This window comes from Ammospiza nelsoni, chromosome 8, assembly GCF_027579445.1.
Source record: "Ammospiza nelsoni isolate bAmmNel1 chromosome 8, bAmmNel1.pri, whole genome shotgun sequence".
Classification (NCBI taxonomy): domain Eukaryota; kingdom Metazoa; phylum Chordata; class Aves; order Passeriformes; family Passerellidae; genus Ammospiza; species Ammospiza nelsoni.
This window is the reverse complement of record NC_080640.1, coordinates 22,623,285-22,638,333: the sequence shown is the minus strand read 5'-3', so window position 1 is coordinate 22,638,333 and position 15,049 is coordinate 22,623,285. Positions and strand designations below refer to the sequence as shown.

The 15,049-nt window shown below is 35.4% G+C and overlaps 1 protein-coding gene across 10 annotated transcripts in view; it reads left to right on the top strand.

Moving 5' to 3' along the window:
• KCNMA1 (potassium calcium-activated channel subfamily M alpha 1) overlaps positions 1-15,049 on the top strand; it is a 413,353-nt gene that overhangs the window by 271,106 nt on the left and 127,198 nt on the right. For all 10 annotated transcript variants that reach the window (XM_059477360.1, XM_059477359.1, XM_059477354.1 and 7 more), the window contains exons 10-14: positions 2,997-3,107; positions 4,889-4,994; positions 6,393-6,475; positions 8,579-8,648; positions 10,349-10,504. In XM_059477360.1, coding sequence (XP_059333343.1) covers positions 2,997-3,107; positions 4,889-4,994; positions 6,393-6,475; positions 8,579-8,648; positions 10,349-10,504 — 526 coding nt within the window. The remainder of the gene's footprint in view (positions 1-2,996; positions 3,108-4,888; positions 4,995-6,392; positions 6,476-8,578; positions 8,649-10,348; positions 10,505-15,049) is intronic.

The following is a 15,049-nucleotide window of genomic DNA, read 5'->3' as shown; positions in this document are numbered from 1 at the left end:
GTAGAATCACAGTTCAAATCAACTGTGTACATCTGTGCGAGTTCTTCATATTTGAAATGTTTTCATATTTTTTCATATTTCTCAAATTCATTTTGAGAATGCTAAATATATATGGAGAGGATGAATTAGCCTATCTTTGTTGATAGAATATGGCTCCTGATAAGCTTTTGATTCTTTGTAAAAGGTTTATTTTGCAGCCTCACAATCATACAGTATGGATTCCCACTGGTATATTAAACCAGTTTCATATCTGATATGTGTACCAATGACAACGCCTACTTAAAAAAATCTTTGTCCTCCCAAATACCTATCACTAATAAAAATGTCTAAATTCTTAAATAATGTTTTTCAGTATGGCAAAGGAATTTACAGATTTTATTTTTAAAGAGTAAATAAAAGAAATAATAATAATGTACTGAGGTTTTTCAGAAAGAAAAGCTTAATGCAGAAGTTAGATATTTCTCTTGACCAAATGAACTTAATTGTGTGTCTTTCTACTAACCAACTCTTTTGCAGAAAACAAAAGACATCCACTATGTTGGCTTTACTTTCTCAGTGCATGAAAAAAATGAGTGTTTAAAAAAAATTGAAAAGTGAATACAATGGTTACTAAAACAAACAGAGGAAGTTATAAATCTTCAAATCATATACAGGACAGATTGGAACATTATAAGTTCCAATATAAACTCTTCAAGTTTTCTTAAATAATATACCTAATAACTCTCTATGGGCAAGTAGGAAATCTGTTTTCAATTTCTTTTACTTCTAAGCAAAAATATGACTTATGTTAAAGGAGCATTGTTTTGGTGGGAGTTTTCAACCAAAATTTAATGCAAGTATCTTGTCAGAAAATATTCTTTGAAATCCAGGAGGTTTTGTTGCAGTCACTGTTTAGGACATTGCCATGCACTGTATAAGAATAGCAAAGAAGAGAAGAATAGATTGTGTCCAGCTCCAAATCAGAGTATAAAAGGAAACCACAGTGCAGATGCCTTTTAACACTCCAAAACCAATTAGTCCTGATACCCAAATGCAAGAGTTTTTGGCAGCCAAATTTTTTTATTTTCCCTGGAGCAGATTGCTGTGAGTCCCTACTCAGGGAGCGTCATAACAGGATTGTACCAAATGCACCTGCTTGTAGCAGGAGCTTTTTGTAGCAAATACCCTCTGGAGGTATCTGAGGGCATGAATTACCTTGTAATCTTTTGATTCTCTGATTGATAATTTCTTCTGCTATACAATATTTTGGGTTGCACAGCCATACTTTTAAAATGTGGACTCTAATTAAAAAAAAATGACAGAGAAGTACCCACATGAAGTGAAATCAGCCAGGGAGGTAATAAATTTTCTCCATGGGAATGCAGTGTATCAGGAGAGCATTCAGTAAGAGACCCAGCTAAAGCTAAAAGCACTGGATCTGTACAAAGAACCTCCCCTACAATCAGGAATTATTTCTGCTATCAAAAGCTATAAGCTATCCAGATGGAAAGTTCAATTTCTTAATTAGGAATAGATAGAGATATTTGAAGAAAATAATACCCATAGTTCAAAATCAGTCATCTTGGAAAACATGCACAGACAGTATAAGGAATACAAATTTTTATTTTTAGATGCTATTTATAATTTCCCTGGGACTTGGTGAGTTTTTGATGCTATATGGGTTTATAGTCAGGAAAAGTCTGGAATACCACCAGACAGAAAGAACTTGCCTGTATGTTAGTGTAATGTAGTGTACCAAACAGTCCGTTCAGAGTTCACATCAAGTAAACTACTAAGGTTTTAAATATCTCTTCAGAATCTGAAGCTTCCTGAGGTTTTCCATTGCTGCTTTATGCATAACAATGCACTGTCACCCCTGCACACCTCTGGCAGCTCAGGCAGGTGACCAGCAGGGAAGCAGGGGCAGAGTCCTGCTGGTGGGGGCAGTTCATGGTGCTCCCCTGTACCCAGCGTGCTGCAAACCCTGCCAGGCTGCCAAGCTCCCAGAGGAACCTCCAGAGCACCCCTTGGCCAAAGGAGAAAGGCTGACCTCATTTATTTTGTGTCTTGTTTTCTGATACTGTGCTTACCATCTCATAAACCAGAAAAGCTTTCACTTGTGTTTTTGTGATTTTTGTGTTTGCAGTCCAATGACATTTACTGCACCTAAAACTTATGTTTAAAAGAAAAAAAAAAAGGCAAAGCAGAAACTATGAATAGCAAGTTTAGCAATAAACATTCATGTATCGAGTCCTATGTTAAATACAAACTAGCATGGCCAGACTCTCTTGTAAACTTGTAATTCTTGCCTGTTAATTCAAGTGAAACAATTGAAATTTTAGGTTGTTGCTATTTCTAAAATCACATTTGAGTCCTAGGGGTGTCTAAGTACTCATGTAAAAGGAGTTATCATATTTCAAAATAAATGTTTAACACACTCTGCTTTGCCAAAAAAGTGATAATAGTAAACAATGACTTTTTGTTGTAAAGTACTCCCCCTCTAGGATTTATGGTAGGAAAAAGATTTCTTGCCACTTGTGGCCTGTAATTGGAAAGCTTTGCACTACCTTCCTTGGCATACAAGTTTGCTTCAACTATAGAAAAATATTAAATCATTTTAGAGAGATTGGCTGTCATAACCCAAAAATCTAAAGAGTAAATCTGATTAGAAGAGTTAAAAATATTGAGTAAGATGTGTAAAATGAGGAAATATGACTTTGAAAGGGACTGGTTAATACAGTGCATAAACATACATATAACTGATCCTACTTATTGTTAAATGTGTTATACAACCTGGGCAAATGGCTTTACAGGTGGTAGTGTGTACATGGATGTATTTGCAGTTGCAAAAACCTTTTGTAATTTGTATTTTTCTTCTCTGACTTCGTGGAATAGGATCTAGAGAAACATCAAGAAGAGACTAATGCTGTTTTTTCTCAATAAGTTATCATTTCCATTTCTGCTTGCTTGCTTGTTTTACCTTCTTTGCAAGATTAACTCTGATTTTTCTGTAACAGGCACATAGTTGTCTGTGGTCACATAACACTTGAAAGTGTGTCGAACTTCCTGAAGGACTTCCTGCACAAGGATAGGGATGATGTCAATGTAGAAATCGTCTTTCTGCATAAGTGAGTAATCTTTCAATGTTGGTCTTATCATCTCTTACTAAAACTCATTAGGTTAAGCTGTATCTTCTGGGAAGACAGAGAATATTTAGAGTACCAAATAACCATAAGATTAATATTTGCGTTTATGTTTATTAAAAATATGTCTTGAGAAAAGGGTTTTTTCCATGCATTTTCCATAACCCTGTACTAAACATATTTGTTTCAAGCAGACAGACTTCGGACCCACTTGTATTGTCTTTCAGCTACATAGCTAAATGTATATTTGAAGTGGGGATCAGGTTATAAAATAAAAAATATTGAAATGGAAATAAATACATCCAAGATTGTTTTAGTGGTAAATATTCCTAGGGAAACTGCCAAAATACTGATAGTTATATCAGTAAAACTAATGAAAAACACTGTATATTGTACAAACTTATGGTATCTGAAAACACCTTTTCACCCTGGATCTCTATAGGAAAGTGCTTATTTTAAAGTCCAGAGTATTTATAGAATGAAAAATGTAGGTGCAGATTCAGTTTTAATATAACAGATACTCTACACATGTATTGACAATAGAAATAGAATTCTTGTTGTGGTGATAATCAGTACTGCTCTTTATTCCATTAATATACACATACCAACACACACATGAGGTTGATGTTTCTTTCATGCTCTACGTGATGTGTAAGTCAATAATAATTTAATAACTATTACAATGCCAAATAGCCATGCCTGGGAGGAACTGCTTGAAAAAGCCACATGATAGGAGACAGTATCTTTTCTGTTCTGTAATGGTGTCTGTTTAGAAGACTTGCAACTTATAAATGTTATATTTTTGGATTCAGCAATGCATTCTGCACTTGTTGTCAAAGAAAATTATTAAAAAGTTAAGGATATAATTTGTGATGATTTAACAGTGAAAGCTGAAAACTAAGCATCAGCAGTAGGTCCACAATTTTTCATCTAGTCCTTTCAATTTGAGCTAGGGATGACATCCTCAAGTAACTACCTTATTTTATTATATTTCCTCTCCATGCAACAACAAGTGACTTCGAGAGGAAATCAGGGATCAAGTTTTCCACAGTGAAAATATGTGCTGATAGGAATCAGGAAACTGCACATTCACATGAAATGAGTTTAGCACCTTGCTGCTTGTTTGTGCCTGTAGCTATTAAATTCCTTATGTTTTAATGATTGGCACTAGAAAAAATATTTACAAGATTGGTGTCATATTATGTAATTGACTGTAATCAATTTAATTTTTCTTTTGTTTCTGGCAAAATTAAATGAGACAGAAAGTCATGGCATCATTATGTTTGTTTTAATTGTAGCTCATAGAGGCCTCAGGGTCCCTGTCTGGTATCTTTTTCTGACTTTTAGAGATCTTGCATTGAGTTGTTCTATTCAACATAGCTGTTGTGGGAATGGTAGGGACATGCAGAGGATGATTGTGGTACTATATAATTTCTGGGTAGACTGGGTAGAATGCTGGTAGAGGGTGTTTACAAATGCTTGCACCCATACTTCTGGATTCATGTCCCTTGGAAATGTACACACAGTGAACATGGGGAGTAGCACAAGGTGGGCCAAGAGCACTGCAGAGACAAGTAAGGCAGTGAAAGCAATTTAGTGTTTGTCTTTTAAGTAAGGCACACTGTTTCCATGCCACAGAAAAGCATCAGCAGAAGTCTGAATATCTAAAATAAATAAATAGGTGGGTTTGTAAATGCAGGAAATGGAGCGGTTATGGAAATTGACCTCTCATTTGCTCTTGTCTTTTCTTCTTCTTTCCACTGCAGTATCTCCCCTAACCTTGAGCTGGAAGCTCTTTTTAAACGACACTTCACTCAGGTGGAATTTTATCAGGGTTCAGTCCTTAATCCCCATGACCTGGCGAGAGTGAAGGTAACAGCTCTGTTGTTCTGTTCTGCTAATTGACCTTTTTCTAAGTACTCCTTGAATTATTTGGGAAAAAAACCAGACACTAAAGCCCTTCTTCATGTAACCCCAAAAGAATGTTTTTCCATTTCTATTATGTTAAGTAGCTATACTAGTAAACCTTTTTTCCCCCATATCTTTGGATCTTCAAAGCTACAGCAACAGTGACTTAAGATACATTGTCTGCCATTCCATTGAACACTTTATGAGTTTTTCATTGATGTTTCATTCAAAAGTGTATTTTACATTAATATTTGATATAGCAAGATATTGTCTTACAGTAATTGCTTAAAGTGCTGTTGTCTTAACTTCTCAGAACAATTGAAAAATATTTTTTCACCCTCCAAACCCTTTTTCTGTTGTCTAGAATCCAGAAAGAAAAATGCAAGCTAAGATTTTTGGTAGATAAAGTTAGATAGTTTTACTTATTTTGATATTTATTTTCTAGTATTTCTAAATTGTAAATTATTTCATTCTCTTAAAGCATGAAGCTTTAAAAAAACAAAAATTAAAGAAAAATCAGGTTGTCAGATACATCATTAACTTTTTCATTTCTTTTTCTTTTTTTTCCCAATGGAATGCAGCTGGCTACTTAAGTCAAGAATATTTTATTAGTACTGTGTAATTTACACTTTCTGGAATACTAATCATGTCTTTTGTCCGTTTTGACTGCAGAAATTGCCTAAGATTTTTTTAGGCTAATGCACACTGTTTCAGTTCATCAGAGCATGTCCTAATTATGATCATAAAATCATGTGTTCTTATTTTGTGTTCTGTATTCCACCCTTCTTTGTGTTGGTATTTGGTTGTATACACTGGTAAATACTTTTGTCATCTGCTTTGAGTTCTGTAAAGCTCAGGTTTGTGTGAATCTAGAGCTGTGGATAGATCAGTTGGCCTCCTCTTGCTTTCTAAATCCAGTGCTCAGATTCTAAATCAGTTCAGCCACCTCTTCCTGTCTTGAACAGGAAGGTACTTCAGTTCCCAAACAAAGCTGCAGGACTTGTGGGAGCACTGTACTGATGCAACAGGAACTTCTGATGGATTTAAAAGTCTAAATTCCAGTATCTGGTTACAAAAGATTAACATTAGCACCTTTGTGGCTCAGCTGATACAGAGTAAGAGTTGTCAGTGGAACTGCTGACCTGCTCTGATCACCATAAGCAAGTTTCAAGAAATTCTCTGTGTGCACGAGAATGGTCGTAATCACTGTCATGAACTCCTATTAGACTAGAAACAGTTTTGATTAGCAATATTAGCACTCACACTCATGCAGCCAGTGCTGGATTCCGTGATAGTTTATGAGAAAGGAAGAGCTGGAAAGAGATGTTGCTTTATGTGTTTCCTTTTTCTTTGGTGTCTCAGATAGAGTCAGCAGATGCGTGCCTAATCCTTGCCAATAAATACTGCGCTGACCCAGATGCTGAAGATGCCTCCAATATTATGAGGTAAACTCTGCAGTTTTTAATAGCTTTTTTGTCCTTAACTCTGATTAGCTAATTTTATATCTGATCTGTTGCACTCAAAGAACACTGTAGGATTTTTTTCTTGAGGACAAAATAAAAGATCCTCACCAAAATCCAGAGGTGAAAATACCTTAAATTCCTACCTCCGCTGTTCCATCTGTCTATTTTGTGTGTCAGAAGAGCCACTTGGAACAGAGGCTGTGATGCGCTTGGTAATTTTGCAGGAGCTAGGGTTTGAGTACTCCTAGCTGAACACAGAGAGGAAGGGAATGCAGTCAGATTGTTGCAACAATGCATGCATGAGTGCATGCACTGCAGGGGCTGTGCCAACGACGGGGCAGAAGCACCTTCAGTGCTTCATTCCTGCTGCTCCTGCAGGTAGTGCACTGCTCGGGGGATAGCAAAGATACAAGGCAGTTTCTCCTGTCCCCATCCTGCTTTTTTTACACTGAAGACCAAACATTGCTTGTTTTGATTGACAAGGCATTTACAGGGTTAGGGACCACCAGATCTCCTCCTGCTTTCCTCCTTGTAGTCTATGAAGGGAGGAGATGAAACAGTCAGTCAGTAGATGGCAGCTAGAGTTACAACAAACCTAAGCCATTCCATTTTTTGTTTTGTTCATACAATCCTAGTTTTAATGAGACCAGTCTCCTTTTTAAAATTAAAATCTCAGTCAGTGATTGATTAAAAGTTCTCTAGTATTGTTCTCTAGATTTTACTGGCTTGTCAGATGTTTGCATGCTGAGTATTGAAGGGAAAGGGAGAAATAAAAAAATGCTACTGAAGTTGCTCTTCTGTAAAACTACTACTGTGGGCAAGAGAAAGACACAAAAAATGCACCTAGTTTCATTTTGCAAACATGGTTTGAGTTGCAATGCAATAAACTTTTTTGACATTGATTGCATAAATACATTAAAAATATTCTAGTCACAAATTGATTCATTCTTAGTAGATTTAATACATTTAATGTAATAAAATGCAAAACTTTTAATGTGAGAGTGGAATTCTCTTGTGTTTTGTCACAATTTAATTTTTAAAAATTGAATGCTTAAACAATTCAGCAAGAAATGGAAAATTAGAAGACAGTCTTGTTAAAAGAATGCAATATTTTACTTTTCCTGTTCTAGCTTTGATATGCTTAAAAGCACAAGCCAGACCAGTAGTTTACAAGATACATTCTACAAAACACTTATGACATTCAGTCTTATGAAACTGATGATTCCATAATAAGTCAGATTTTTTTTTTCATTGTTTTATCTTCTTTTTCTACCTTTAGGTTTTAAATACAGGACTTTTTTTTTTTTGGTTTTTGGTTGTTCATCTCTTTAATTTTGCTCAGTACTTTTTTCATAGTACAGTATCAATCCATGCATTTCTCAAACAATTTTCTTTCAAGCCACTTAAAATCTATACACAGTTGAGTATATCTTGGATTCATTAAGTAATTTAGATTGCAGAAAATGTGCAGATTATGCAAGTAGCCCCATGTTTTATAGATTCTGCATTCAGTTATCAGTTTTATATTGGTCTTTAGATTAATCCATCAAAATTAATAAATTGGCATGTGTAACACAAAATCATTATTCAAGGTATTTAGATATGATGAATATCTACCAGCTACAAAGAAGTAATATGTGATGGGGTAGAAATTAATTTTTTCAGGCATTTATCATTAGGAACTTGATCAAGTATGTTGATTTAAAGGCACAAAGATAGTCCCTGAGGATGAGAAGGATGTAACAGTTCCAACTACATTATTTTCTAATAGGATGAGTATCTGAATAGTGCTGCTAAAACAAGTCTCTTTTTCTGCAAACTCCATAAGGACAAACCATTCAACTGAATATTTCTAGAGGCTTATTGCTCTCTAGTACTAGCCACTAATTTTTAACCTCAGTTTGACTATGTGTAAATATTTCAAAGGTCCAACATCAATCAGTTTGCTTTACAGGCAGATGAATAAGGGGTTACAGTTTTAATTGTGGGACTTGACAATGCAGTAAAATAGAGGTATTTGGATGCATTATCTAAATAACCTATCAGTTAAAAGTTATTTTAATTAGTTCTTCCTTTTCTTTTTAGAGTTATTTCCATAAAGAATTATCATCCGAAGATAAGAATTATCACTCAGATGTTGCAGTACCACAATAAGGTAATATGATGGCCAGTGTTTCTTCTCAGAGTTTTTTTGCTGTATTGCATTCACTCATGCATAATTTTTCTAGTCCCAGTTAACAGCAAGCATTTTCTTTCACAAGTAAAACATCTTAATAAACCTTGTCACGTTACAAAGTATTTTAGTTTTATTTGTATTTGCAAGGGACTTTATCAAAATCTTGACATTTATGAGTTGCCTAGGATCTAATTCTCAAAGCTAGTGTCCATGGTTGATACTGATTCCAGATGACTTTTCACCACTTCAGTTCTCTAAGTTCTGCTCTTATTGTCTTACTGGAGGTTATTATCATTTTTTTTATTCCAGCATGACCATGTAGACGTGAAATTGTCAAGCAGTAGGTACAAAATAGATAAATTTGTGGTTTTTAATATAAAACATAGCCCAGTTGTGAGATTTAGTACTAAGAATGTTGTGAAGTTCAAGATGATAAATCCACTTTGGAAAGAAATTTGAAAAAAAAATTTTACGGTAAATTTGTGACCCTTAAACACAATGAAGTCAATTTATTCAGTCCTGAGATGACGAAGTCCATAAACTGCTGACTAACAGGGTTGGAAAGGATATATCAGGTAACACAGTACTCATGTGTGGCCTGCTTCTTTTATTAGCTCTGAAAGAATCAATCACTGCCCAGTGTTTGAGAAAAAGCATGACTGGGTAAACCTTCATTTGATGAAATACACAATAAATCTGGCACTAAGAAGGTTTGATAACAACTCCTTAAACCTGTAACCTGTTGCTAGAACAAGAGCAATTACTGTTGTTTGTTATGTGCTCTTCCTGCATGTTATGGAAGAAGCCTGTCTTTTTACAGAATAAAAGCAAGGAGTTTCTCTGCTTTAAACAGCCACAGAGGGGAAGGTTTTTTTTTAAATACTGCAGTTTGTTTGCTATTCTGATGGTTATGTCTTCAAGAATAGCTTTTATCAAAGTGCTGAGCTGTGGAATTAACTTAGGAAGGGGAACAAGGAGGAAAAACTCTGTGCTTCCTGGTGTCTACACAAATATAGACACCAGGTGTCTATGTTTCGCATGTCAGAGAAAATCCAACAATTATGCCAGGAACTGAACAATATTTGTCTTTATCTAAGTTATCAGTTTCAATACTGCAGATATGTCTTGCTGAGTTATTTTCTTCATTCTGTCCTTATAAATAGCATTCTTAGAAAAAAAGGGTTGGTTTTTCACTGTCAGAAAGGGGTTGGTTTTTCACAAGTACTGTTCTTCAAGGTGGGAGAAATGAAATAGAAAAGACAGATGATGTTGTATGCATTTTAAAATTCTAGTATCCTTTAAAGGTTGCAGCTTCACATAAGTTGAAATCTGATAAGTTGTATTAGCTTCCTGCGTATTATGTGTGCTCCTCATCAGTCAGATGGTAGCTCAAAGTGTTGTAAAAGGAACATGCAGAAGGGAAGGAAAGCATTTACAACATTGTTCAGGTGTGAGCATGGACCTGACAGAGTGCCACAGCCAGCATGTCTTCAGTAGTGTAGCATTTTATCGTAGTGGGTAAGAGTGGAACATTTCTCAGCACAGAATTAAGCTCTGAAACACTTGAAGTGCTTCTGCCTACTCAGAAAAAATCAAGGCATTACTAGAGAAAATGATTCAGAACTGTCTTCTGTTTCTGGTTCTTCACCTGTGGGATATTTTGTTTGTTTGTTTTCCAGGCCCATCTACTAAATATCCCAAGCTGGAACTGGAAAGAAGGGGATGATGCAATCTGTCTTGCTGAGCTGAAGCTGGGTTTCATAGCCCAGAGCTGCCTGGCACCGGGCCTTTCCACAATGTTAGCCAACCTCTTCTCTATGAGGTCCTTCATAAAGGTAATGCCTTTCCCATTAGAACATATTAGTCTGCAGTTCAGCTTGTCAGAGACTGGAGTAGAGAACATGACTCAAATGTGAAACACATAGAAAGACAATAACAGATTTTGTAACACCAAAACAACCAGCACACAGTTCCATGCAAATTTTTGCTGAAAACTAGGCAATAAACTAGGTTCTATCAACTTGTGAGGTTTTTTTTGAAAATTTTTATTCAGCAAGTGTCTGGCCTTTAAAGTATTTTCCAAATCATCATACATTTCCAGGGAGATATTTTTGGCATTTTGTGTTTTTGCTTGATTTTAGCCAAACCACATGTTTGTCTATTAGAAAAGTTGCTGCTGCTAAAACAAAAATACGATTTATCTAAGTGCCATGTGGCAACAAATTGCCAAGAAAAAGGGACTGGCCATTTTCGTCTTTGACATCGAAAGACTACTGGACCTCTGACTGTGAGTAAATAAGGAACATGTGTTAGAACTGAGGCCCGAACTTCCCACAACATCATTCATGTGTTTGTTCCTCCTCAGTCTAAGAGCTCTTTTGGATTTGGATTGCAAAATTATAACCCAGTTAGACTTCTGTGCAGCTGTACTGGACCAAGGCCTCAATTGCAGCGATCATTGCATCCTTCCTGGTGCATTTCAGGGACACTGATTCCAAACATAAGGGTGGGCAGTTTCCAGTCTGATGAGTGTTCTTAGTGGGATGGGAAACACTGGAGTGAAAGGAAGGCCATGGTCCACTCCAACTCCATTGTGCAAGTAAGCCAAAAATGAAAATACCCTCATGTCCTCAGATGAGAAAGCCAGGACTGCTCTCTTAGAGGTGCATATGTTGGTGCACGACAGTGAATCTTTATTGGCTTCTTATAAAGTCCTGACATTATTATGAAGGTATCCTTAGAAGACAGCAGGCTCCCATGAAAAAATATTTCATACTATTACATTTAATTAAAAAAGACCAGTTTTCAATATGGAAGCAGGTCTGGGCTCTGCACTTTACTGCCTGCAGTTAGAATATCTTCATCTTTATTTACATTCTTAAAAAACCCAGCTGAAAGAAACAAGCAAACAAAAAAGTTGTTTTACTTCAGCAAGCCTGGAATCTGTCTGTGACTCTACAACATACTTCCAATTTGATATTAATCCTTACTATCTGTATCCTAGAAGAAAACTGTAAGCATTATTATCCTTGCCAGTCAGTTTGGTCTCTCTCACTCCTGTCTGCTCTGGTAACCCAAGACTCTCAGGAGTGTCAAACATTTGTGACAGTCTCACTAATGTATGCAAATTACTGAGGCAGCCTCTTGCATGAACTGGGGCTCTGCAGCAGAGTTCATGGGAAAAGTTTGCACACCTTCTGTCTTTCCAAAATCAGGAGGGGTTAGTTTTCTCCTAAGGAGATCCAAATATATTGGTATCCTCAGAAGCCTCAGTCTTAATTAATTTTAATATATTATATATTATATACATATATATTTTATTTATTTATTTATTTATTTATTTTAATAGTCTTCATTTTAATACTGATTTTTAAAATCAGTGAGAAAGTGGAGAGATTCACAAGATGATAAAGTGTACAAATGTCTGACTGTGGGGGAACTGTACTAGAAATACACACTTTTATGGCCTGGATTTTTATCTAAAAACATTTAAAGAAATCAAAACCTGGATATGTACAGGTATCATGTTTCCAGAAGTTATATAACCACTTCTGCTATTATCTTAGCCAGCTAAGTTTTCTTATTTTATAATGCATTTTTACAGTAGTTCCAGTACAGTTACAGATTAGATCTCATTGATTAACAGTGCTAAGCTGAAGGCTCAGCTTTGCAAGGCATTACTCAAAGTACATTTAAGTATTTCTCTGTATACAGAATAAGCATAAAAATAGCAATAAATTTGATTTGGGGGAAGCTGTCATTGTCAATTTTGCTCTTGTGTCTGATTATATGGTTTTAAACAGAGTAATGTGCAGACATTCCTTAAATTGTGTGACTTCAAGTGTCACCTTCACATGTCACTTGGAGGAAAAAATGCCATAAGAGAGCAGATTAAGATTGCAATACTCTGTTAATACTGGTTAAAAATATATTTGCCATATAATTAAGAGTGAATTTTCTAGGCAAGTAAAATGCACATCTTCGCTTCCGAAGATCTCTGACTAATTCAAAATCTGAAGCCGTATAAAAGTGCAAGAATTGAGACACATTTCTTTATGTGACTTTAACCTTGTTGGTAATAACAAAAGGTTTGTTTATTTAGCTGAAAGAATGATCTTTCTCATGTCTGTCTCACTCTAAAAACTTGAAAAAGAAAACTTACTAAATAGTGGCTGTGAATCATCAGTGCATTGTAGGAGAGCAGCTACATTGATTAGGAATGCTGAAGAGGACTCTATTGAAGAGAAATATGTCCATTCCCTAAAATAACTTTCACCCCTTTTCATTAAGAACATTCAATTTAAGTACTGTCAGACCTTCATAAATTCCTTGTAAACATTATTAGTGGAGTCTCTCACCAGTCAGGAGATTGCCAGGAAAATGTATGGAAACTTCTGTATTTTTTAATGAAAGCTTGAAATGTGGGTTTGTTCCACCTCTATAGCGTGATTAGAAAGTGATTTAATGTGCCATAAATGTTTGGTCAGTCAAACACAAATGAACATGATTGATGGTGACATTGCACACGTTTAACTCATTATGGGTTACTTTACAGCAAAATTATTTGTGTAAACAGTCTGCTCAATGTTAGAAGTAAAACAAACTAAGAAACCTCAAAATATTATATTTGTTCCTAATATTTTCCTTTTGGTTTTAGCAATATAATATCATATGGAATCCCTTATATTCTTTTTGGCACCAAACTGAACAAAAATGAAGTCAGCTCAAAAAGATTAATATTCTGTAAACACTTAAAAGACAGATAGATTGCACCAAACTATATGATAAGGGGAAAAAACCCCACAAAACATTACACCTGTAAACTGTATTTTAATAATCCAGTCTTCTTATAACATAGACTGTTACTGTTGTATTAAAAAAGGAATTTGGACTCTTTATTAACTTGCACAGTCTGAGAAAAAGATGGAAATACTGTACTGCAAGTTCTGTATTGTTTGAATTAGCAAGTGCATACCAGAAGTCTGTCTATATGAAAAACATTGCAAAAACCAGATACATGGAGTAATAGGCAGAAGTGGTTAAATTTTGTACAGGCCAATCCTAAAGGCCAATGTACAACCTAAAAGCCAAGTTAGTATTGTTGTGTAAATGAATAAAATGTGGAATGTGGTACTCGAGTGTAACACAAGTCCACAGCCAAATTAGTTTTGTCTTTGCTCTATAGGTAAGGCAGCCCATGCACCTCATTCCAAATGTCAGAATTATCTAGAGCAGTCTCTGTTATCCTCTAAACTATTTTGAGGGCAGGAGTTTTTTGTGGGCTCTCTCAGCAGCTTTTGCTCACATCTACACAAATGCAATGCCCACTTGACATTCCTTTCTTGTCCAGGCTGAAAGAGAGACATAATAAAACCACACAGATCACAGATTCATGTCATTTGGATGCTTACCGACGCTGATGGAACACATCAACTTGTTTGCTCTTTATTTTTGACCACCTAGGCAGCCTTGGAATATTTCTAAGTGTAGAACTGGAGAATGAACAGTGAATTCCTTGACATGTGGGAGGGCTTTAAAAGGGGGAGTGAGAAGGAAATGCAATGTTTCAATATATTGCAAGGTTCTTCAGGAAGTTGCATAATAAACTGATTGCATGATCCTACTCACAAGGACCTAGATCAAATATTAAATGTAGCCCATTACCAAATACATTTATCTTCAGAGATCATGTAAAGATCTTCCTAACTGTAGTGTTTTTAAATCATTGATTCTAGGAATTAAAATCTATTTTAGTTTAAAACTCTTTGCTGTGTATACATAGCATCAGTCCTTGTGATAAGAGTGTATTTGTCTTGGGCTAAAGTCTACCATGGGACTGCATTTTCAGTCAATCATTTGAACAGATCAACACCTGTCTATCCTTTGACTCATGATTTGATAGAAATCTTGTCCTGTTTTGTATATTTGAAACTATTGGATGTAGAGCCTGTATGCCTTTCATTTCAAATCCAGCAAGGCCAGAATCTAAAAAGAGTAACATGTCATTCTATTTCAAGCATACTCTCTCTGCCTTGACCCACTACAAAATTCTACATTAGTAATGATGGGGAAAAGTGCATAAATCTCATTTGAAATTAGAACTAATCTCAATCAGTATATTTGATGTTTTATAAAATATAGTCTTTTTATACAAATTTTAAAAATCATCAGTGCATACAGAAAGCTGTGGAAGTAGTTGACTGAGATTGTAAAGAGTTCATAGTACAAAGGATATTTATTAGCTTTGATTTCAATGGACAATGGAATTGAGTAAAGAAGTAGTTGATAATTTATAATAATTAAGGAAATGCAATTATAAGACTGTAAATCTATGAAGCTTAACTCTATGATATGACCATAAGAACTGATTTCAGCCAGTT